Genomic DNA, 25,451 nt, shown 5'->3' on the forward strand with positions numbered 1-25,451 from the left:
ACTTTTAATAAATAAAATGACTTCTAAAATTAATTTATCCTTGATAATTATTTTATTTTTTTATTATAGTTATATAATTTGAAATGAATTTCAAGTTAAATAATTACAAAAAATATTTTATAATTTCCTAAATTACTTTTTCTTAATTTAGAATTGATTTAAATATCTAATTATTTAACAAAATTAAGCATTAATTGATACTGTGAATTCTTATTAATCAACACAACTTATTTTCTCAAAAATTTGGTTATGAATAAGATAAATTTTAAGAAAATAAATTCAAGATAATCATTTTAGATTCTCTAAAATATTATTGAATAAGGTATTTAGTTATATTTTCCTTCATAAATTAAAATAGTATTGTTTTAGTAAAGCTCATGCTAAATAAATAAATATTAACTAAAAAAACCTAAATTAATATTTTATAGTGATTTGGAACTATTTAAAAAAAAAAATTAATAATTTAGTTTGATTGTTAGTGCGTATGATTACTTTATATTTTTTGGGGTAATTACAATTACAATATATGAAATGTATTAAAATCAAATAGATAAAGTGTAGAAGAACATAAAAACTTGATTAATAACTTCTATTATTAAATATTCAAAATCTAATAATTATCAAATAGTAATTAATTGTATTTTAATAAAAACACTGTAACAATCCTAGCAAGTAAAAGGATTTGCTATTTATAAAGCAGTATTGGCAGCAAAACTCACATATATTTATCTTATAATTAGTCCTTACTAAATAGAGCTAGAGGATGATTGCCAAATAAACAGTTTTATTAAATAGATTTAAAGATTTAAAATAAAAAAATGAGTATCATTCTTATCTGAAATCAACAAGCTTTCTATGGAATGTTTCTATATTCTTTATTGATTTATATGTTGTATCTACATACCAGATATGGCTTGCTTTAAATTTAAATCCATACAGCATGTACATAATATTAGGCATATCACTTGAGTTCATTTATTTAGTAAATCTCATTTTAATTATTGCTATAAAAAATAAATCAAGCAATATGCGATATTACTTCTTTACTCATCTGAAATTCAACAGTATTTATTCAAGTAAAAATTATTTTAACATAGAATTTATTTTTAACTCTTAACAAAGAAGCAAAATTGATTTAATATTTTTGTTGAAATAAATAAAAAAGGTTCTTTATCGTTGATGAATCTTATATCTTTAATTCCTACTCATCTGATAATAATTGTGTATTTACAAAAATAAGGATATACTGATATTTAATAGGATATGAATTTTCCTAAAGCTCTCAACTTAGCTCTATTAACAAAGCTTCTAAGATTTTTAAATATAAAAGAATTCCTATATAAATTTGAGCACTTAGTCAAATTTCTAGATTTTAATAAACTCACTTTTTTTAGAATATTTGTTTCTTTTTTTCAGCTTTTGTAAATTACTCATTTATTTGCTTGTTGTTTTGTCTTCTATAATATATACATAGAGTCTGGCTACTTTTCTGTGACTTCCTATGATATTTCGGGTAATTATATGAAATATGTAGTGGGATTATAATGGGCAGTTGAATCTATGATAGGTTCTAGCTTTGGTGATGTTTATCCTCCTACAGATGGTGAAATATTCTTGACATTTATTTCTATGATTGCTGGAGGTGTATTTTATTGTAAAATCTTTTCTGATTTTAGTAGTCTTCTTTAAATCAGTAAACAGTTTACTCTTGAACTAAGGTAAAATTAATTATTTTTAACTTGTGGCTTAACATATTTTTGAATAGTTTTATTCTATCTTTCAAGAATTAAATGAATATAAACTAATGTAATTTTAAAATAGTAATATCAAATTCTGATCAATTAAGCTAGCTTTTCAGTAATATTTAAATCGAAATAAAGATAGAATGAATATATTCAAGCATAATATCAAATTGTTTCTATTAAAAGCTAAATATATTTATTTTTTTTGTTATTAGACAGAAGTAAAAGTAGGCTTACTTACTTGCAAACAATAAATAAGTCTCTTAAAAAACATTTGACAAAATATAAAATTTTTATAACAACTTTGAAGAAGGATAAAAAATATGTAAACATTCATAAATTAATTAACTGAAACCTTTAATTTCAAATTTATTAACAGAAACGTTTAATTTCAAATTAATCTAATTTAAATTATTTAATTTTACAGTAATGTATTATAGCATAATAAAAGAACTTCCTTCTCAATTAAAGCATGAGGTGGAATTAAAATTTTAATAGAACTTAGTACAAAATGTGTAAATATTTAATTTGGGATAAACTGAGTTTGTAGCTAAAATTCTCAAAAAAATGTATCCTAAAGTAGCTTTAAAAGATGATTTTGTATTAAAAATGGGAGAATCAGCCTAAGACTTTTACATTTTAGCGAAAGGCCGGGTAGAGATAGTGAATTAAGATAAAAAGTAGGTGATTAGAGTTTTAGAGCCAGGAGCTTACTTTGGAGAAATCGCTATCCTGATAAGTTAATATAGAACATGTTATGTCAAAGCCCAGACTGATTGCATATTTATGTGCATAAAAAAAGATGACTTTTTAAAAATTTTAAACAAATTTCCAGAAATAAAGGACTTCATTCTAAGAGTTGGTTTACAAAGAATGGGTGGAACTAAAAACTATGAAGATATTTTTCATAATACTGATAAATGCTAAATAAATAAATTGTCTCTGCAGGAAATTAAAAGTAAATCTTTTAGATTTTAAAATAATGAATATTTTCATTGTACTATAAAACTATAAATCTTAATCAAATTTTTTTAAAGTTGTACTTTTATATTTTAATAATAATAAAACAAACTATGAGTTTCTAATTATTTAAATTCAATTAGAAAATGCTAATTAATATTATTTATAATATCTATAAGATACATAAAACTCTAACCATTCACATATCGAAAGAGGACATTTATAGGATACCATTTAAAATAATTATTTTACCAACGCAGATTATCTGAACTCAAAAAGTCCTTAAAATAAATCATAAAAATAATATCTAATCAATGAACAAGCTAAATTTATAGGAGAAAGTATAAATATCTCTTTCGAAAATGAAAATTTAAAGAGAAAAATACAAGGAATTCGAAAAAAAAAAGACTTAAAAGTCTTAGTCCTGAACTAGAAAGTAATTTAAATTTTTGTATTTAATCTATATATTATTTTTATTACTTTTTTAAGGTGATGATGTACTGGGCTATGGTTTTGCTTTTAGTTTTAACTTACAATCTTTTTTACTCTCTTTACAGTGTTTTATTTAGTGAAGACTTTGCTGGGGATGTTCCTATAGTTCTAGAAGCACTAAGTTTTTTAATTAATTTTATTGACTCTCTTATATTCTCGTAACTTTCAACTTTTTCAAGAAAAGATAATGAATTTATTTTGAACAGAAATAAAATATTATTCAACTACTTAAATAAGGAGTTTTTCTTTGACGTATTAGCCACTGTACCTTTTTCTAACATTTATCAATTAGTTTGCAGTGGGCAAGAGTTTGAAAATAGCTTAATTTATATCAGACTGTTTAGGCTATTAAGATTAATCAAATTTAGGAGATTTTAGTAATATATTTATATTTTGCAAGATCAGTACAAAATTAATTTTAAGTATGCAGCTTTAATTAAACTTGCATATGTATACTTTTTCCTCAATCACCTAAATGCTGGTATCATGTACATACTTTGTAAATATGAATATGATAATAATTTAAGCTACTCTTTAGGAGTTTAAATGGATGGTTAATCAATTGAATAAGAAAGACCCTTTATGATTAAAAATGTTTATGTAAATTTCCTGTATTGGTCTTTCTGCGTTAGTACTCAAGGTATAATTTACAATTTAACACTTTAAAATAATTTAAAAGTTCATATTTATATTTAGAGTAAAAAAATATTTTCGAAGCAAGTTATTAAAATAATTGATTTCTTTATTAATAGATTTTATTAACTTAAAATAAGAATTCATATTTTATTTGTATTACATTTATATTTGATATAATCTTAGGAGCATATGGAGATATATGGGCTATGAGCTCATTAGAAAAGACATACTAAAATGTTACAAACTTACTTTTTAAGATATTTTTCTGTTTCTTGTTTGCAAATTTAGCTTCAGTTACAGCTGTATCGAAAAATAAACTTGAACAATACTTGGAGGAGGTAGACTCTTTTAAATATTGGTCTAAATTGATAGGGCTCCCTACTGAAATTTAAAATAAAATTATACAATTTTACAATAACAAGTGGTATCATCAAAAAGGTATCGAAGATAAAGAATTAGAAGAAACCTTACTACCGGATAACATTAAAGATAAAATTTTGCACCAGAAAATGAAATTGTAATTTAAAATAAAATGCTTCTTCAATATTTTTAATATTATTTATTTTAATAAAGTATCGTTAAATTAATAAATCCGCTTCAAAATTCATAATTAGATAGTATTTTAACACTATTTCTTAAAAAATTTGAGAAAATTATCATCACATAAGGAGAATTTGTTTTCTAAAAAGGAGATTTGGCTCAAGAAATTTACTTTATCGAAGAAGGGTTAGTGTAAATAGTTAATACTAACAACAATGAAGAAGAAGTCTTAGCTGAAATAAGTGAATATGGTTATTTTGGAGGCTTAGAATTTATAAATATAGTTCCTTCTCTCAGAAAAGTTTCTGTAAGGGCTAAAACTAATACATCACTTTTTATGCTTGAACTTGATTAGTATTGTCAATTACTTGAAGAATATCCATTTGCTAAAATGTTTATACAAAACATCTATCCACAAAAACAGACAGAAGTATTTATTTCTCCTAATTTTTATAAAATTTAACTTTTGTTGAATTAAAATAATTAATAGAACAATAAATAAAAGATGTTTGAAGATAGAATCTTAAAATAAAATAGAAATAAAAACTTAATAGACTTAGTTGATTTTAAAAATTGCTATGTTGAGAATGAAGCTAACTTAAATAATTAAGAGTTTAAGTAAATTCATTAAAAACAGAATGCCGCTGAGAATTGCAAAATGAAAATATAATTAATTAACCAAGAAAAATAAATCACAATTAATTAATAAATTCTAAAGAATAAAAATGATAACTAAATTTTGTTATACAATGATCTGATTAGTTCTGTTTGTTAAACTAAGGTGTGCTCAGAGTAAAGCTATTTTTATAATTAACCAAATACTCATAATCTTTAAGATTTATAATCTACACATCAATATTAGCAAAATCCATAACAAATTGAGTTGATGCGATTTGATAAATAAGAATCAAGCTAAATAAAAGAAAGGACCTTTAACATTTAATAAGATAACTAAATAAATTTAAATACTGAATTGAATTAGAAACAAGAAAATAATGTAACTCAATAATAATTATAAAAAATAAATTTTATTTAACTTTAATAAAACGATTAAATTTTAGAGAACATTAATAAAAGTTAATTAAAGTAATAAGAACCATAGTTAATAGCTATATAAAATTTTAAGTAACCAGAATAAATTAAAATTTAGTAGCTCAATTAATCAGAAAGGAGATTAAGTTTAATTTATTTTGATGATAGTAGTGATTTTTAAAATTATAAAAAACTATAAAATGTAAAAAATAATCAATTAAAATTGAACACTCATAGTAATCTAAGCTAAGCTTAGATTAGAGTAGAAAGTAATAGCAGTCTTAGTCAAGATAGTTAAAATAACTTTCCAAAAAAATATAGACAAAAACGATAGAAAAAACGTTTAAGCCAACTCAACTAATATAAAATTAATTATTTAAAGAAGAAGAAATAAAGCTTTTTATTCGAAGATTTACAACTGAATGATATTAATTAAAAACAAAATAATCATTTTTTATGCAATTCTTCGTTTGGAGATAATTCATAGAATACGAACTTACTAATATCTAAAAATAGTCTAACAAATTTCAATTTAGATTAATTAGAAATAATTCATAACATTAAGAAATTTGACTCTGATGAGTTTAATTTTAATTAAAATGATCTTTCATTTTTAGATTTAGAGATGGAATAAAACTAAAATTTTGAGAAAATACAAAGTTATTTTGATAAAAATTTAGAATTTTAGGTTCTAGTCGATCGAATTTGTGACCAAACTAAATAGTATAATTCTTAGTTAACTGATTAGGAATTCTACGAATTTGAAGAAATTATAGAAATAATTGGTATAACTTAAAATGAAATTTAAGAAGAGAGTTAACTAAATAATAAAATTAACTTAAGTGGAATGTATGAATAAGATATTCGTAATTTACAGTAGAATCAAGATCAATCATAAATAATTTCTAATATAAATTCAAACTACTTAGATTACAGTACATTTAATGATAGCTATTACTAAATTAATGAACTTGATAAAAGCATATCTTATTCTTAATTCAGTTTTGATTTAGAAGAACCTATTAAAGATGATGACTGTAAAGATGGATTGTCAAAGCAAATAAATTAAAGCTAACTTTTAAATTAAAAAAATTAAAAAACCAATAAGCTAAGAGAAGGATTTGTAAAATTTTTACTAAATGTATACATCACTTTTTCAAAAACAGAAAGTTTGATATCCTTAACTCAGCTTTATTTTACAATAATAATTCCTCTTTATCTTGCATTTAAAGAAATATCTTTCTAAAGTCCTATTCTTATTTCAGTTGAAATTCTGATTATAATTAATGAGTTCATTTAACTTATAAAGCTTATAAAGTTATATAAAGGAACAATTGATAGCATATCTGAAATTTAATATGATAGATGTAAAAAATAAAATTAATATGAATTATTTTTTAATAAAAAATTATAAAATTTTTGCTTTTAATTATAAAATTAAAAATAGAATTTCTCTTAAATTAAAAAAAATATTTAATTCACTATTTTTAAATTAAAAGCTTAACTTTAAGTGGCTGCTGCTAATAGATTCTCAGAAAATAAACACTCTTTAAAAATTTTCTAAAAAAGAAAAGAGAAAGTTTTTATAAAGATTCTTTTAGAAATTTTGATAATTATTCCTTTTTGTCTGATCTTCGATTTGCTTTAAATAGAAGGAATAAGAACGAGGTTTGAGCTCATATTTCTTTAGTTAATTAGAGTTATTCCATTTTGCAGAATATTCAATGTTCTTTCATCATTAAAAAAAAAAAATATCTATTTGTGTAGAGTTATTGAAACTCTTTTAGTATATGTTTTATTCTGTCATTTACTTGGAAGCCTATTTATAGTTTTAGGAAAAATAGAAACAGATTTTAACGCCTCTTGGATGATTAAAGTTCCTGCTCCACAAGCTTAATTTCCAAATAATATAGTAATAATTTTCATTCATAAAAAATATAAATAAATAATTACATTTTAATTTTAAAAGAGAATTCAATTATCAATAAGCAATAGAAGTTTATACTTGCATGCTATATATTGGGCATATGTAACTACATCTCATGTGGGGGTTGGAGATGTAACTGGAGTTAATTTAAGAGAAAAGATTTTTAGTATTTTTGTTATGTACATATCAACCTTCACACATATCATAATATTTGGAAATCTTGCCTCTATGGCAAAAGAAGCTGCTTTCATGCTAAAGATTAAACTTGATTAAAAATATGAAAAAATATTTTAAACTGTTAGTCTTTTGAATGTTACTTCCTTTAATATATAAGTTGAAGTAATTTTAATAAATAAAATATAAAATTTACTTTATTTCTTTAAAATATTTAGAGTTATATAAAGTTTATTTGGAATGACTCTTATGGCTTAGATGAAAATCAAATTTTAGAGAAGTTGCCTTTTTATTTGAAAGTTGAAATCCTCAAAAAACGATACAAAAAATGTATAAATAAAGCATTTCTTTTCAAATCTAATTCCTGGTAAGTGGATATGAACATTGTTCACTCAATTCTGAGATTTATGAAAGTCAAAATATTCTTAACAAATGATATAATTGCAGAAGCAGGCAAGTCTTACCAAGATTTGTACATCTTTTTACAAGGAAAATATGTTGCCTATCAATTAAATGGCAAAAAAGCATATGAGGCACACGCAGGAGGTTTTTTTGGAGGATCTTAAACTGATTTACCTCTAACATTATATTATCAAGCCAAGTAAATAACTAAATCTAAAAATTTTCTTAACGAAATTTTATTTAAATAGAAATATCTGCAAGGTAGGAGTTATAGACAAATAGTATGTGAAATATTTAAAACAAGTATTCCCCGATTGGTATGAAAAGATAATGGGCAAGTAAAAAAAAAACTATTAAAGCTATCTTCTAGATTTAAGTTATTTCTAGGATTGTTATGTATTTTCCTAACAATAAACCTAAAATAGATATATCATGAACAATAAAAATCATTTAATAGATTATCACTACAGTGAAAAGCTTTTAGATCACTATAAATAAGTGGCATCTAACTTTTTTGAAGTAGAAGTGGCAAATAATTCACATGATAACAATAATAATTTACAAAGCATTTAAATTTTAAATTAAATTAATACATCTGATGAAGATGATTTTGAAAACGCAGAATAAATGAAAAACTAAGAGGAATTTGATAGCAACATTAAATATTCTTAGAAAGAAATTGAAGGAATCAAATAATGGAAAAAAAGAATAGCTGAAAGAAACATAAGTATAGCGTGGGATATCTCAAATATTTCTGTTCATAAAAGCTAAAGCCAAATTGAAGTATGCTAAATATAAATTTATAATTATATAATTTATTAATTGATTTCTTTTACAAATTTAGAATAATGTATTGAAAAATGGATCTTTTGATAAACCCTATATTATTTGTCTGCCATATTAAAAAAGCTCAGATTAATCTTTTTAAAATAACAAAGACATGATTATTCTCCATTTTAATTACATATACAAATTAGCCTTCATTAAAGATAATGAGTATAACTACTTCTTACATCCTTACTCTTCAGCTTCTTATTATGTCTAAATTATCAACCTTATTTTCACGATTTATAGTCTTATTTTCACACCTATTTATGTCTTTTTCGGGCTTTAAATTTCTATTTTACCTTTAGTCTTTGAGGTATTTTTATTTACTTTTTTTATCATAATTAAAGTATTAAGCAACATTACCTATTAAATAATATAATAAACTAGCTAAATATCAATTCATACACATAAAAAAAATTAACTTTTATTGGTATAACTTAAGAATTAATTCATACATTTTAGGATGAAACTTTAAAAGCTTTTAATTAATTTACAATTAATCATTAGCGTGTTTAGATCCAATATTTTAGCTGATTCATAATTAATCGGTTAAACCAGTTATTCAAACAAAATTACATAGCATATTTTAATTATTTTAATGTTATATTTATTTTTAAAATATTTAATTTGATATATTTTACTTATTAAAGATTATTCATACTATGTATTTGTTTGTTGAACTCTTTATAGATTTGAGAACGCCATACTTCAAACAAGGATTGTTGGTAGCAAATAGTAGAAAAATTTTTACTTATTTATGGGAAAAAAAGAACTTAAAACTAAGACTAACTTGTTTATTTCCTCTTAATATTATTCTTTGGTAAATAAGCTAAGATTATCAAGAGAGATCTTTTACCTTAAAACTTGTTTTCGTTTTACTCAGAGGCATACGATTATTATAAATATTTAATTTAGATGCTATTCTTGTTAGAATTTAAACGCATAATAAATCTAAACAAAAAGCACTAGGCATGCTTGTAGGTTTTTTGCATGTGTTAATTATGTGGCACTATTTTTCTTCACTATGGGTTTGGTATGCTTACAACATCTCAGTTCCTAATTTTGTAAATATTATCCATATTACACTTTTTTCAAATATTATGTCAAATAAATAAATTTATTAAAATTTTTTCTATGTGTATATAATTAGCCTGATTTAAATTGGGTCTTGGCAAATAATTTACAAGATGCTGATTTAATTAAAAAAATACTCAATGGGCTTTTTTTTGTTATGAGTATTGCCACAACTTGTGGATATCCAACGATGAAATCTAATAATGACATAGAGAAAATATTCTTCATATTTGCTATTTATTTTGGAGATGCAATTATTGCCTATGATTTTGGTTTGATTGCTACCCAGTCATTACTTTTACCATAGAAATACTAAGAGATAGACAAAAAAATTAAGTAATTTAACATACTGTAGATACTTAACAATTAAGGCAGATATTTCATAAAAAACTTTTTTTGTGTTGTCATAATTAAAGTTAAATTTTAAGTTTTTAATTTTAAAATCAATCAACCTTAATTATTGAGAAGCTACAATATTTTTACTTTATAGGATAGTATTCAATTTTAATTAATTTAAAATAAATCTTAGGTAATTTAAAATATTGCTAAATATTGGTATTGATCACAGTAAAAATAGCAGCATAATAAAACTTAACAAAAAAATTGAACTTTCATATCTATACAAACTATACTCAAATTTATATGTCGAATAATAGCTGAAATCGATATAGTATTTGATACCTTAAACACTGGTGAATATAATTTAATTCATAATATTTATTTTAAATTGAATCTATTTTTTAATAAATAGTACGACCAATTATTTTAAAGTCATTAATCTAATTATCTACAAAAGATACCAATATTACTGGAGCTTTCTAAATCCATTCACTTTAGAAATATTTAAAAGCATATTGAACTTAAAGTTTTTTTACCATATGATTTTGTAACTAAGAAGGATTCTTAAAACAGTTATTTGTGTTTTGTAAGCAAAGGTAATGTGAATATTCTTTCTCCCAAAGAAAATGCAGTTATCTAAGTATTAAATGAAGGTGACTTTTTTAGCTAAGTTACTTTAACTAAATATGGTAAAAGCTCTTCTTGTCCCATTTACACATCAAACATTGCAGAGATAGTTTAAATTAAGCATAAAAACGTTAGGTTGATGTTTCAAATTTTCCCAGAGTTTAAAAACACAATTTATAAATATGGTAAAAAATTTTTTTAATTTAAATATTTTATTTAAATTTATTTCATTAATCAAAAGCAAGGAAATAAATTTGTGTGCCTGTTACATAAAATTAAATAAAGTTGAATCTGCTTAGTAATTATAAGGAATAAGCTTTATTGTAAGTAAATAAATATTATTCAGGTCATCTGAATAAAGGAAAAAGAGATTTAAATATGAACTCGAATATTTTTCTACCCAAGTTTATGACTCAGAGTGATAAATATTGAAAATGTATGAGTAGCTTAAATAATTAATAACTTTATTCAATAATTAAATTAAATAATAAAAATTTTAATGTAAATTTAATCATTCATTTTTAAATAACTAATAAATTTTTAATATTTTTTAAAAATGATTTTACTAAAATAACTTTAAAAAACTACTTTTAGAAAAATAGACTTTCTAAAATCATATATTTGTTTTATTTATTGTTAATTATTTAGTCATCTAAGTAAAAATATAAAAATAAAATATAAAAATATAAAAAATTTTGTATTAAATTGAGTTATAAAGATTAAAAAGAATATTTATTAGTATATTTTACTTGGTTATTTAGATTTTTTTCTAACAAAATTATTTTCTAGCTAGGTTTAATCTACAAAAAAATACTTAATAGATTGCTAATAATGTATTTTTATAATTATTATTGATAAAATGCATTTTAAAAAAATTTCGTAATTCTTCAATCATATTTATTAAACAAAATATTGATATATCTAATAAGTTAATTATTTAATTTTTGAAAGACTTTGTTTCGGAAATATATTAATTTACTTATCAAGAAGTAAATATTGCTATCCTTAAGAGTAATTGTTTTGAAGTAGAATTAGTAAAAATTATACCGTGTTTTGATAATTATAATCACTTCTTTCTTATTCAATTCAAATTTCTTCTCCTTGAAATATAGAAACCTTATCATTTAAGGTTGTATTAATTTTAAGACTCCAAAATTTTAGTGAATAAGGTAGTTAGTTTTTTACTCATTCATAAATTAAAAAAGTATGATTTGAGTAGAGCTCATGCTAAAAGAAATGAAGAGTAAACAAAAAAAAAATTCTATACTATTAAAAAAAACCTAAATTAAATATTTTTATTGTGAGTTGGAACTATTTACATATAAAAACTTATTATTTAGTTTGATTGTTAGTGCGTGTAATCACTTTATATTTTTTGGATTAATTACGATGACAATAAATGAAATATATTAGAATCAAAGACAAAGCTTGTAAGAATAAAAAAATTTGATCAATAACTTTTATTATTAAATATTCATAATCTAATAAATAATAAGCAAAAAGTAATTTATTGTATTTTATTAAAAACACTGCAACACTCCTAACACTGTAAAAGGATTTGTTATATATAAAGCAATATTTTTGCCAAAGCTCACATTAAATTATCTGATAATAACTCCATACTGAATAGAGCTAGAGGATGACTGCCAAATAAACAGTTTTATTAAATAGATTTTATGATTTAAAATAAAAAAATGAGAATCACTCTTATCTGAAATCAACAAACTTTCTATGGAATGTTTCTATATTCATTATTGATTTATATGTTGTTTCTATTTACCAGATATGGCTTGCTTTAGATTTAAATCCGTGTAACATGTACATAATATTAGGCATATCACTGGAGTTCATTTATTTAGTAAATCTCATTTTAGTTATTGCTATAAAAAATAAATAAAGCAATATGCGCTATTACTTCTTTACTCATTTGAAATTCAACAGTATTTATTCAAGTAAAAATAATTTTAAAATTATTATAACATAGAATTTATTTTTAACTCTTAAACAATTTATAAATTAATCTAATTTCAAAATATTTTAATTTTTTATTGCATTTTAGATTAAAGAAATAACATAGATCCAATATTTTTGTTAAATAAATAAAAAAGGTACAGTATCATTGATGAATCTTATATCTTTAATTCCTACTCATCTGATAATAGTTGTTTATTTAAAAAAATAAGGAAATACTGATATTTATTAGGATGTGAATTTTCCTAAAGCTCTCAACTTAGCTTTATTAACAAAGCTCATAAGGTTTTTAAATATAAAAGAATTCCTCGATAAATTTGAGCACTTAGTCAAATTTCTAGATTTTAACAAGCTCACTTTTTTTAGAATATTTGTTTCTTTATTTTAGCTTTTATAAATTACTCATTTATTTGCTTGTTGTTTTGTCTTCTATAACATATACATATAGTCTGGCTACTTTTCTGTGACTCCATATGATATTTCAGGTAATTATATGAAGTATGTAGTGGGATTATAATGGGCAGTTGAATCTATGATAGGTTCTAGCTTTGGTGATGTTTATCCTCCTACAGATGGTGAAATATTCTTGACATTTATTTCTATGGTTGCTGGAGGTGTATTTTATTGTAAAATCTTTTCTGATTTTAGTAGTCTTCTTTAAATTAGTGAACAATTTACTCTTGAACTAAGGTAAAATAATTTTTTATACTGTAGATTAACATATTTTGGAGTAGTTTTATTCTGTTTTTAAAGAATTAAATATAAAAAAGTCAAAGTAATTTTAAAATAGTAACATCAAATTCTGATCAAATAAGCTCTAGTTTTTGAGTAATTGTTAAATGGAAATAAAGATACAATGAATATAATCTAGCATATTATCAAATTTTTTCTATTAAATGCTAAACTTATTTATTTTTATATTATCAGGTAGAAATAAAAACAGGCTTACTTGCTCGCAAACAATAAATAAGTCTCTTAAAAAACATTTGACAAAATATAATATTTCTATAACAACTTTGAAGAAGGATAAAAAATATGTAAACATTCATAAATTAATTAACTGAAAGCTTTAATTTCAAATTAATCTAATTTAAATTATTTAATTTTACAGTAATGTATTACAGCATAATATAAGAACTTCCTTCTCAATTAAAGCATGAGGTGGTATTAAAATTCTAATAGAACTTAGTGCAAAATGTGTAAATCTTTAATTTGGGATAAGCCGAGTTTGTTGCTAAAATGCTCAAAAAAATGTATCCTCAAGTAGCTGTAAAAGATGATTTTGTATTAAAAATGGGAGAATCAGCCTAAGACTTTTACATTTTAGCGAAAGGCCGGGTAGAGATAGTGAATTAAGATAAAAAGTAGGTGATTAGAGTTTTAGAGCCAGGAGCTTACTTTGGAGAAGTTGCTATCCTGATAAATTAATATAGAACATGTTATGTCAAAGCCCAGACTGATTGCATATTTATGTGCATAAAAAAAGATGACTTTTTAAAAATTTTAAATAAATTTCCAGAAATAAAGGACTTCCTTCTAAGAGTTGGTTAACAAAGAATGGGTGGAACTAAAAATAATGAAGACATTTTCCATAATATTGATAAATGCTAAATAAATAAATTATCTCTATAACCATTAGAAATTAAAAGTAAAATCTTTTTGGCTTTTAATATACTGAATATATTCTCTTATATTGTTACTATAAAACTATAAATCTTATTTAAATTTTCTTAAAATTTTAAAATAAAAATAATATGAGTTTCTAATTTTTTAAATTAAATTAAAATATGTTAATATTATTTATAATATCTATAAGATACATAAAATTCGAACCATTCACTTATAAAAAGAGGACACATATAGGATACCATATAAAATAATTATTTTGCTAAAGTAGATTAATTGAACTCAAAAAGTCCTTAAAATGACACACAAAAGTGTTAATCACAATTTCTCAGCAATGAAGAAGCTAATTTTATAGGAGAAAGTATAAATATCTCTTTCGAAAATGAAAATTTAAAGAGAAAAATACAAAGAGTTCGAGAATAAAAAGACTTAAAAGTCTTAGTCCTGAACTAGAAGGTAATATAAATTTGTACATTTAATCAAAATATTATTTTTATTATTTTATTTAAGGTGATGATTTACTGGGCTATGATTTTGCTTATAGTTTTAACTTACAATCTTTTTTACTCTCTTTACAGTATTTTATTTAGTGAAGACTTCGCTGGTGATGTTTCTATAGTTCTAGAAGCACTAAGTTTTTTAATTAATTTTATTGACTCTCTCATATTTTCAAGACTCTCAACTTTTTCAAGAAAAGATAATGAATTTATTTTGAGCAGTAATAAAATATTATTCAATTACTTAAATAAGGAGTTTTTCTTTGACATGTTAGCTACTGTACCTTTCTCTAACATTTATCAATTAGTTTGCAGTGAGCAAGAGTTTTAAAATAGCTTAATTTTTATCAGACTGTTTAGGCTATTAAGATTAATCAAATTTAGGAGATTTTAGTAATATATTTATATATTGCAAGATCAGTACAAAATTAATTTTAAGTATGCAGCTTTAATTAAACTTGCATATGTATACTTTTTCCTCAATCACCTAAATGCTGGTATCATGTACATACTTTGTAAATATGAATATGATAATAATTTAAGCTACTCTTTAGGAGTTTAAATGGATGGTTAATCAATTGAATAAGAAAGGCCCTTTATGATTAAAAACTTTTATGTAAATTTTCTGTATTGGTCTTTCTGCGTTAGCACTCAAGGTATAATTTATAATTTAACAGTTTAAATTAATTTAAAAATTCATATTTATATTTAGAGTAAAAAAATAATTTCGAAGCTAGTTATTAAAAATATTGATTTATTTTATTATTTTCATAGTTATTCATATTAAAATCTTTTTTATTGTCTTAAAATAAAAATCCATATTATTGCATTAATATTTGATATAATTTTAGGAGCATATGGAGATATATGGGCTATGAGTTCATTAGAAAAGACATACTAAAATGTGACAAACATATTTTTTAAGATATTTTTCTGTTTCTTGTTTGCAAATTTAGCTTCAGTTACAACTGTATCAAAAAATAAGCTTGAACAATACTTGGAGGAGGTAGACTCTTTTAAATATTGGTCTAAGTTGATAGGGCTTTCTTCTGAAATTCAAAATAGAATTATAAAAGTTTACAATTATAGGTGGTATCATCAAAAAGGTATCGAAGATAAAGAATTAGAAGAAACCTTGCTACCAGATAACATTAAAGATAAAATTTTACACCAGAGAATGAAATTGTAATTTAAAATAAAATGCTTCTTCTATATTTTTAATATTATTTATTTTAATAAAGCATCGTTAAATTAATAAATCCGCTTCAAAATTCATAATTAGATAGTATTTTAATGCTTTTTCTTAAAAGATTTGAGAAAATTATCATCACGTAAGGAGAATTTGTTTTCTAAAAAGGAGATTTGGCTCAAGAAATTTACTTTATCGAAGAAGGAGTAGTGTAAATAGTTAATAATAACAATAATAATGAAGAAGTCTTAGCTGAAATAAGCTAATATGGTTATTTTGGTGGATTAGAATTCATAAATATAGTTCCTTCTCTCAGAAAAATTTCTATAAAGGCTAAAACTAATACATCACTTTTTATGCTTGAACTAGATTAGTATTATCAATTACTTGAAGAATATCCATTTGCTAAGATGTTTATACAAAACATCTATCCACAAGAACAGTCAGAAGTATTTATTTCTCTTATCTTTCTAAGCTTTAAATATAAAATTTAATTTTTATTTAATTAAAATAATTAATAGAACAACAAATAAAAGATTTTTGAAGATAGAATCTAACATATTAAATAAAATAAAAATAAAAATTTAATAGATTTAGTTGATTTTGAAAATTACTAGGTAGATAATGAAGCTAATTTAAATAATTAAGAGTTTTAGTAGATTCATTAAAAACTGAATATTGATGAGAATTACAAAATGAGAATATAATTAATTAACCAAGAAAAATAAATCACATTTAACCAATAAATTCTATACAATAATAATAATCATAGTAACTAAATTTTGTTATACAATGATCTGATTGGCTCTGTTTGTTAAACTAAGGTGTGCTCAGAGTAAAACTATTTTTATAATTAACCAAATACTCATAATCTTTAAGATTTATAAATTACACATAAATTGTAACAACATCCTTAATAAATTGAGTTGATGCGGTTTGATAAATAAGAACCAAACTAAATAAAAGAAGCGATATTTAGCATTTAATAAGATTAATAAATAAATTTAAATGCTCAATTGAATTAGAAACAAGATAGTAAAGTAACTCTTTAATAAAAAGATGAAGTTTTAAACAATATCAATAAAAATTTATTAAAGTAATAAGAACCAAAGTAAATAGCAATTAAAAATTTTTAAAAACCAGAATAAATTGATGTTTAGTAGCTTAATTAATCACAAAGGAGATTAAGTTTAATTTATTTTGATGATAGTAGTGATTTTTCAAATTATCAAAAACTAGAAAACGTAAAAAATAATCAATTAAAGTTGAACACTCATAGTAATCTTAGCTAAGCTTAAATTAGAACAGAAAGTAATAGCAGTCTTAGTCAAGATAGTTAGAAGAACTTTCCAAAAAATTATAGACAAAAAGAATAGAAAAAGCGCTTAAGCTAACTCAAACAGCATAAAAATAATTATTTAAAGAAGAAGAAATAAACTTTTTCATTAGAAGACTTACAACAAATTCATTCAAAAGAAAATAATCTTGGCTTATATAATTCTTCTTTTGGAGATTATTCATAGAATTTAAGCTTACTAATTTCTAAAAATAGTCTAACAAATTTGAATTTAGATTAATTCGGAATAATTCATAACATTAAGAAATTTGACTCTGACGAGTTTAATTAAAATTAAAATGATCATTCATTTTTAGACTTAGAGATGGAATATAACTAAGAATTTGAGAAAATACAAAGCTATTTTGATAAAAATTTAGAATTTTAGGTTCTCGTCAATCAAATTTGTGACTAAACTAAATAATATAATAATTAGTTAACTGATCAGGAATTCAACGAATTTGAAGAAATTATAGAAATAATTGGTATAACTTAAAATGAAATTTAAGAAGAGAGTTAACTAAATAATAAAATTAACTTGAGTGGAATGTATGAATAAGATATTCGTAATTTACAGTAGAATCAAGATCAATCATAAATAATTTCTAATATAAATTCAAACTACTTAGATTACAGTACATTTAATGATAGCTATTACTAAATTAATGAACTTGATAAAAGCATATCTTATTCTTAATTGAGTTTTGATCTAGAAGAACCTATTAAGGATGATGACTGTAAAGAAGAATTGTCAAAGCAAATAAAATAAAGCTAACTTTTAAATTAAAAAAATTAAAAAATCAGTAAATTAAGAGAAAGATTTATACAATTTTTACTAAATGTATACATCACTTTTTCAAAAACAGAAAGTTTGATATCTTTAACTCAGCTTTATTTTACAATAATAATTCCTCTTTATCTTGCATTTAAAGAAATATCTTTCTAAAATTCAATTCTTATTACAGTTGAAATTCTGATTATAGTTAATGAATTTAGGTATCTTATAAAGCTTATTAAGTTATATAAAGAAATAATAGCTAACATCTCTGAAATTAAATATGGCAGCTGTAAGAAATTTAATTTATTAGCTTTATTTTTTTTTTTTAAATTTTGAAATTTATTTTGAAATTAATTTTAGAATTTTGATAATATTAAAAAAATTATTTAACTCAATGTTTTTAAATAAAAAGCTTAACTTTAACTAGTTGCTGCTAATAGCTTCTCATAAAAAATATACTCTTTGAAAATTTTCTAAAAAAGAAAAGAGAAAGTTTTTATAATGATGCTCTTAGAAATATTGATGATTATTCCTTTTTGTCTGATCTTCGATTTGCTTTAAATAGAAGGAATAAGAACGAGATTTGAGCTCATATTTCTTTAGTTAATTAGAGTTATTCCATTTTGCAGAATATTCAATGTTCTTTCAACATTAAAAAAAAAAAATATTTATTTGTGTAGAGTTATTGAAACTCTTTTAGTATATGTTCTATTCTGTCATTTACTTGGATGTCTATTTATAGTTTTAGGAAAAATAGAATAAGATTTTAATGCTTCATGGCTGATAAAAGTTCCTGCTCCATAAGCTTAATTTCCAAATAATATAGTAATAATTTTCATTCATAAAAAATATAAATAAATAATTTCATTTTAATTATAAAAGAGAATTCAATTATCAATAAGCAATAGAAGTTTATACTTGCATGCTATATATTGGGCATATGTAACTACATCCCATGTGGGGGTTGGAGATGTAACTGGAGTTAATTTAAGAGAAAAGATTTTTAGTATTTTTGTTATGTACATATCAACCTTCACACATATCATAATATTTGGAAATCTGGCCTCTATGGCAAAAGAAGCTGCTTTCATGCTAAAGATTAAACTTGATTAAAAATATGAAAAAATATTTTAAACTGTTAGTCTTTTGAATGTTACTTCTTTTAAAATATAAGTTGAAGTAATTTTCATAAATATTTGACAAAATTTATTTTATTTCTTATAAATATTTAAAATATTTAGAGTTATATAAATTTTATTTGGAATGACTCGTATGGCTTAGATGAAAACCAAATTTTGGAGAAGTTGCCTTTTTATTTGAAAGTTGAAATCCTCAAAAAACGATATAAAAAATGTATTAATGAAACATTTGTTTTCAAATCTAACTCTTGGTAAGTAGATATGAACATTGTTCACTCAATTCTGAGATTTATGAAAGTCAAAATTTTCTTAACAAATGACGTAATAGCAGAAGCAGGCAAGTCTTACCAAGATTTGTACATCTTTTTACAAGGAAAATATGTTACCTTTCAATTAAATGGCAAAAAAGCGTATGAGGCATAAGTAGGAGGTTTTTTCGGAGGATCTTAAACTGATTTACCTCTGACATTATATTATCAAGCCAAGTAAATAACTAAATCTAAACATTCTCATAACGAAATTTTATTTAAATAGAAATATCTGCAAGGTAGGAGTTATAGACAAATAGTATGTGAAATATTTAAAGTAAGTATTCCCCGATTGGTATGAAAAGATAATCGGCAAGTAAAAAAAAATGTATCAAAGCTATCTTCTAGATTTAAGTTATTTCTAGGATGACTTTGTATTTTCCTAACAATAAACCTAATATAGATTTATTGTAAACAAGAATAATCATTTAATAGATTATCACTACAGTGAAAAGCTTTTAGATCACTATAAATAAGTGGCATCTAACTTTTTTGAAGTAGAAGTGGCAAATAATTCACAAGATAACAACAATAATTTAAAAAGCATTTAAATTTTAAATTAAATTAATACAACTGATGAAGATGATTTTGAAAACGAAAACACAGAATAAATGAAAAACTAAGAGGAATTTGCTAGCAACATTAAATATTCTTAGAAAGAAATTGAAGGAATCAAATAATGGAAAAAAAGAATAGCTGAAAGAAACAAAAGTATGGTCTGGGATTTCTAAAATGTTTCTGTTCATAAAAACTAAAGCTAAATTGAGGTATGTCAAAATATATTTATAAACTTATAATTAAAAGCAATATTTATTCATTTTTTACAAATATAGAATAATATATTGAAAAGTGAATATTTTCATAAGCCATTTGCTATTTGCCTACCATATTAAACAATTGCAGATTAATCTTTATAAAACAATAAAGATATGATTATTCTCCACTTTAATTACATATACAAATTAGCCTTCATTAAAGATAATTAGTATAATTATTTCTTACATCCTTACTCTTCAGCTTCTTATTATGTCTAACTTATCAACCTAATCTTTACCATTTATAGTCTTATTTTCACACCTATTTATGTCTTTTTCGGGCTTTAAATTTCGATTCTACCTTTAGTCTTTGAGGTATTTATTATTATTTTTATCATAAATAAAGTATTAAGCAACATTACCAAATAAATTTTATAAATATTCAAATCAATAAATATTATTATAATCATTCATATAAAAAGAACTAATAAACTTTTACTGGTATAATTTATGAATTAATTCATTAATATTAAAAATGAAATAATAAAAGCTTTTAATTAATTTGCAATTAGCCATTAGTGTGTTTTAATTAAATATTTATTTTGGCTGATAGATACTTAATCAATTTTCAAACAAAGTTATATAATATATTTTAATGTTATATTTAAAAATAAATATTTAATTTGAAATAATTTACTAATTAAAAAGATTATTCATACTATGTATTTGTTTGTTGAACTCTTTATAGATTTGAGAACACCATATTTTAAACAAGGATTGCTTGTAACAAATAGTAGAAAAATATTTGCTTATTTATGGGAAAAAAAGAACTTAAAACTAAGACTAATTTGTTTATTACCTCTTAATATTATCCTTTGGTAAATAAGCTAAGATTATCAAGAGAGATCTTTTACCTTAAAACTTGTTTTCGTTTTACTCAGAGGCATACGATTATTACAAATATTTAATTTAGATGCTATCCTTGTTAGAATTTAAACACATAATAAATCTAAATAAAAAGCTATAGGTATGCTTGTAGGTTTTTTACATGTGTTAACTATGTGGCACTATTTTTCTTCACTATGGATTTGGTATGTTTACAACATCTCAGTTCCTAATTTTGTAAATATTACCAACATTACACTTTTTCAAATATTGTTTTAACTAAATAAATTAATATTTATTTCTATGTAAATATAATTAGCCTGAATCAAATTGGGTCGTAGTAAATAATTTACAAGATGCTGATTTAATAAAAAAAATACTCAATGGGCTTTTTTTTGTAATGAGCATTGCCACAACTTGTGGATATCCAACAATGAAATCTAATAATGACATAGAAAAAATATTCTTCATATTTGCTATTTATTTTGGAGATGCAATTATTGCCTATGATTTTGGTTTGATTGCTGCTTAGTCATTACTTTTACCATAGAAATACTAAGAGATAGACAAAAAAGTCAAGTAATTTAATATAAAATAGGTACTTAACAATTAAGGCAGATTTTTGAGAAAAAAAAATTTTTTTATGTGGCCTTAATTATATAACTAAGAATAATGATCATAAACGATTTAATATACAGTAAAACCTAATTAATTTTCACTATTTTCATGGAATTTTTGAAAAAAATTTGAAATTTAATGCCAAATATTAAGTTTTTAAAATTAAAATTAATCAGCCTTAATTAATGAGTAGCTACATTATTTGTTTTATTTACTTTATGAGAATTTATTGAACTTTAATTAATTGAATAAATATATCTTAGGTAATTTAAAATATTGCTTAATATTGGTAAAGATCACAGCAAAAATAGCAGTATAATAAAGCTTCACAAAAAAATTGAACTCTCATATCTATACAAACTATACTCAAATTTATATGTAGAATAGCAGCTGAAATAGATATAGAATTTGATTCCTGAAACACTGGTAAATATAATTTATTCATAATATTTATTTCAATTAAATTATAATTTACTCTTTGTTAAAATATATTTTAAAATTGCTTGTATTTTTTAATAAATAGTATGACTAATTATTTTAAAGTCATTAAGCTAATTACCTATAAAAAATACCAATATTACTGGAGCTTTCTAAATTCATTCACTTTAGAAATATTTAAAAGCATATTGAACTTAAAGTTTTCTTGCCATATGACTTTATAACAAAGAAGGATTCTTAAAATGGTTATTTATGTTTTGTAAGCAAAGGAAATGTGAATATTCTTTCTCCCAAAGAAGATGCAGTTATCTAAGTATTAAAGGAAGGTGATTTTTTTAGCTAAGTTACTTTAACTAAATATGGTAAAAGCTCTTCTTGTCATATTATCACGTCAAACATTGCAGAGATAGTTTAAATTAAACATAAAAACGTCAGATTGATGTTTAAAATTTTCCCAGAGTTTTAAAACGCTATTTATAAATATGGTAATATATAAAAAAATTTAAATATTTTATTAAAATTTATTTAATTAATCAAAAGCAAGGAAATAAATTTGTGTGCCTGTTACATAAAATGAAATAAAGTTGAATCTCCTTAGTGATTATTAGGAAGAAGCTTTCTCGCAAGTAAATTAATATTTTTCAGGTAATCTGCATACTGGAAAAAGATATTTAAATATGAACTCGAATATTTTTTTTACATAAGAAAATGACTTAGATGAGTAATAAATGTTGAAAAATTGTATGAGTAGTTAAAATAATTAAAAATAATAACTTTAATCTGATTTTCAAATTAAAAGTAAAAATGAATACTTGAATAACATTCCATCATAAATTCATTTAAAATAACTTTAAGAAAGAAATTAAGTACAGATTTCTCAGTGTAATTTTTCGTAATAGAGCTATAGTAGTGAAGCCTCAGGAGGTCATACAAAAAAAATAGGGAATATCAGAAGAAATTTCCTTCTTGAAGATGATGAAGGTTTTTTGGCAAATAATCTTAATCATTCTAAAGACCAAATAATTTTAAATAAACATACGCATCATTTAAATTTAGATGTATTTTAAAATAATTAACAATAAAATCCAAAAATTTAGCATAAAAAACTACCTAAAAAATATAGTCATAGTAATTTTAATCATAATAGCTTTCATTTAAATTTGCTTAAAGAATGCAATCTAAATGATGAGCAATAGTAATAAATAGGTATACAATCTCAAGGATAAAAAATCATAGAAGCTTAAAAAAACTAAAATCCACAAAAAGCATTATTTTAAGCTGAAGAAAATACTCAAAAACGCCAAAGTAGTTTAATATTCTTTTAATATTTATATTCAATTAAAACTAAATAATACATCATTTAATTTAAACTTAGTCATTCATTTTTAAATAACTAATAAATTTTTAATATTTATTTAGATGTAATCGAACTCATTTAGTTTAATGATCTATCCTTAAAAGAAAATACAATTGAAGCTTAAGACTAAAATATATCAATCAAAAATTTAGGAATATGATACCTTCTATATAACTAAAAATTAAATAAATGAATAAATAAAAATTTTATATACTATAAAAGTTTTTAATATATTTATTTCTGACTTACTTTCTTACTTATAGGATGATTTTACTAATTACAGAATTGATCAAAAAAATTGTTCTTTTTGTGTTTCTAAGTTTGAAGATATATAAGAATTTATTTATATTAATATGTCTTACATTATATTACAAACAGACTAGGCTTTCTAAAAATTTATGAAAAGTGAGTATATAATTTGATAGTTATAAATTGTTAATAATTGTAAATTAAAATTTATAATGTAAAATAAAGAGTATTAAATAGATATTCAAAAGAAAGTAGGCATCAGCTAACTTTTTAATTAATTTTGTTTAAATACTAAAAATAGATTCACCATTAAATTATTTATATTAAATTTAGCTAGTTTGTTTTTTCTGAATTTTGGTCTATTTTAAAATAATAAATAAAAGTTATCTTGAACTTTATTTATTAAAAATATTTTAAATTTAAAAAAAAATAATGTTTTTGCTTTCAATGTAACCAAAAAATCACTAAATCAAATAAGATCATTTTTTAACCAATGAGGTGTAAAGAAAAATATTCAACGAAGAAAAAACAAAATATGATAGATCTATTCAATTAATTAATTTTTTTCTCAATTTTAAACAAGAAATTACTTTTCATGTAGGACAAACTAATTTATTAATTAATTTCTGATTAAGTTACTCAAAAGCATAAGTATCTTGATTTAATTAATAAATAAATATACTGAATCAAACAATATTTATAAGATTAATATAAATAGTAAGTAAAAAAGGATCATCAGAGAAAGATAAAATCATTAAAAGAGAGCGTTAAAACTAAAATCAACTAATACTCCAATAAAAAACTACTCCCTCATAGAAAGTGTTTCAAAGATAAGCTTTTTAATGATCGAAAATAAATAAGTATTGCAAGATAAACTTAGAAAACTTAAGCAAAAGAACGCAGATCATTCTTATATTAAGTCAACAAGTTTTATATGGAATCTTTTTATTTTTTTTTTGGATTTATACGTGATTGCAATGTACTGCTTCTGGATTTCAGTCTAATTAAACCCTTTACATATGTAAATGGTATTAGGAGTATCTATTGAGATTTTATAATTAATAAATATGATTCTAGTTATTGCTTTGAGAAACAAATAAAATAACAAGCACTACTATTTTTTTACCTCTTTAAAATTTGATAATCTTTAGTAAGGTAATTAGTAAAAATGAATAATAATTTATCATTATTATTATTCAATTTAATTACAAATAAAAATTTTTAGATTAGATTTTAATGAAACTTAATTGATGTTTTATAAAAAAAATAATTTCCTTTTTAAAAGACTGTTACTTATTTCAGTGCTTTCATTTAAAGTAAAAAACAATTTATCCTCATTTTTAATTAATATTGTAAAATATAGGATTTTAATCTTTTATCAATCTGATTTCTTTGGTACCAAGTCACTTAATTATAATATTTTACGTTTAATCAAAACAAGTTTCAGAATAAGATGAAAATATTTCTAAAACAATTATTTTAATATTACTAACGAAACTCTTAAGACTAGAGAATGTAAAGGCATTCTTGAA

The 25,451-nt window shown here is 22.3% G+C and overlaps 2 protein-coding genes across 2 annotated transcripts; both read left to right on the forward strand. All coding sequences in view use genetic code 6, as the record gives it.

Moving 5' to 3' along the window:
* Positions 1 to 526: 526 nt before the first annotated feature.
* TTHERM_00647440 (cation channel family protein) lies at positions 527 to 11,205 on the forward strand (the record flags this gene model as incomplete). Its single annotated transcript, XM_001027453.2, has 20 exons — positions 527 to 1,076; positions 1,166 to 1,718; positions 1,958 to 2,067; positions 2,170 to 2,700; positions 2,882 to 3,138; positions 3,192 to 3,834; positions 4,014 to 4,347; positions 4,404 to 4,800; positions 4,861 to 6,525; positions 6,712 to 6,769; positions 6,902 to 7,314; positions 7,372 to 7,668; positions 7,722 to 8,104; positions 8,154 to 8,688; positions 8,750 to 9,046; positions 9,384 to 9,797; positions 9,884 to 10,143; positions 10,337 to 10,499; positions 10,559 to 10,958; positions 11,015 to 11,205. The coding sequence occupies 20 exons, from the start codon at positions 527 to 529 to the stop codon at positions 11,203 to 11,205; spliced, it is 8,451 nt and encodes a 2,816-aa protein (XP_001027453.2).
* A 1,207-nt stretch (positions 11,206 to 12,412) lies between these two features.
* TTHERM_00647450 (cation channel family protein) lies at positions 12,413 to 23,830 on the forward strand (the record flags this gene model as incomplete). The annotated part of the gene is made up of 20 exons (XM_001027454.2): positions 12,413 to 12,725; positions 12,882 to 13,434; positions 13,672 to 13,781; positions 13,856 to 14,392; positions 14,561 to 14,826; positions 14,881 to 15,523; positions 15,719 to 16,052; positions 16,109 to 16,505; positions 16,578 to 18,459; positions 18,583 to 18,995; positions 19,053 to 19,349; positions 19,412 to 19,794; positions 19,844 to 20,384; positions 20,451 to 20,747; positions 21,081 to 21,494; positions 21,577 to 21,836; positions 22,139 to 22,301; positions 22,399 to 22,798; positions 22,854 to 23,618; positions 23,733 to 23,830. The coding sequence occupies 20 exons, from the start codon at positions 12,413 to 12,415 to the stop codon at positions 23,828 to 23,830; spliced, it is 9,066 nt and encodes a 3,021-aa protein (XP_001027454.2).
* Between the last annotated feature and the right edge of the window lie 1,621 nt (positions 23,831 to 25,451).

This window comes from Tetrahymena thermophila (assembly GCF_000189635.1).
Source record: "Tetrahymena thermophila SB210 genomic scaffold scf_8253887, whole genome shotgun sequence".
NCBI classification, from domain to species: domain Eukaryota; phylum Ciliophora; class Oligohymenophorea; order Hymenostomatida; family Tetrahymenidae; genus Tetrahymena; species Tetrahymena thermophila.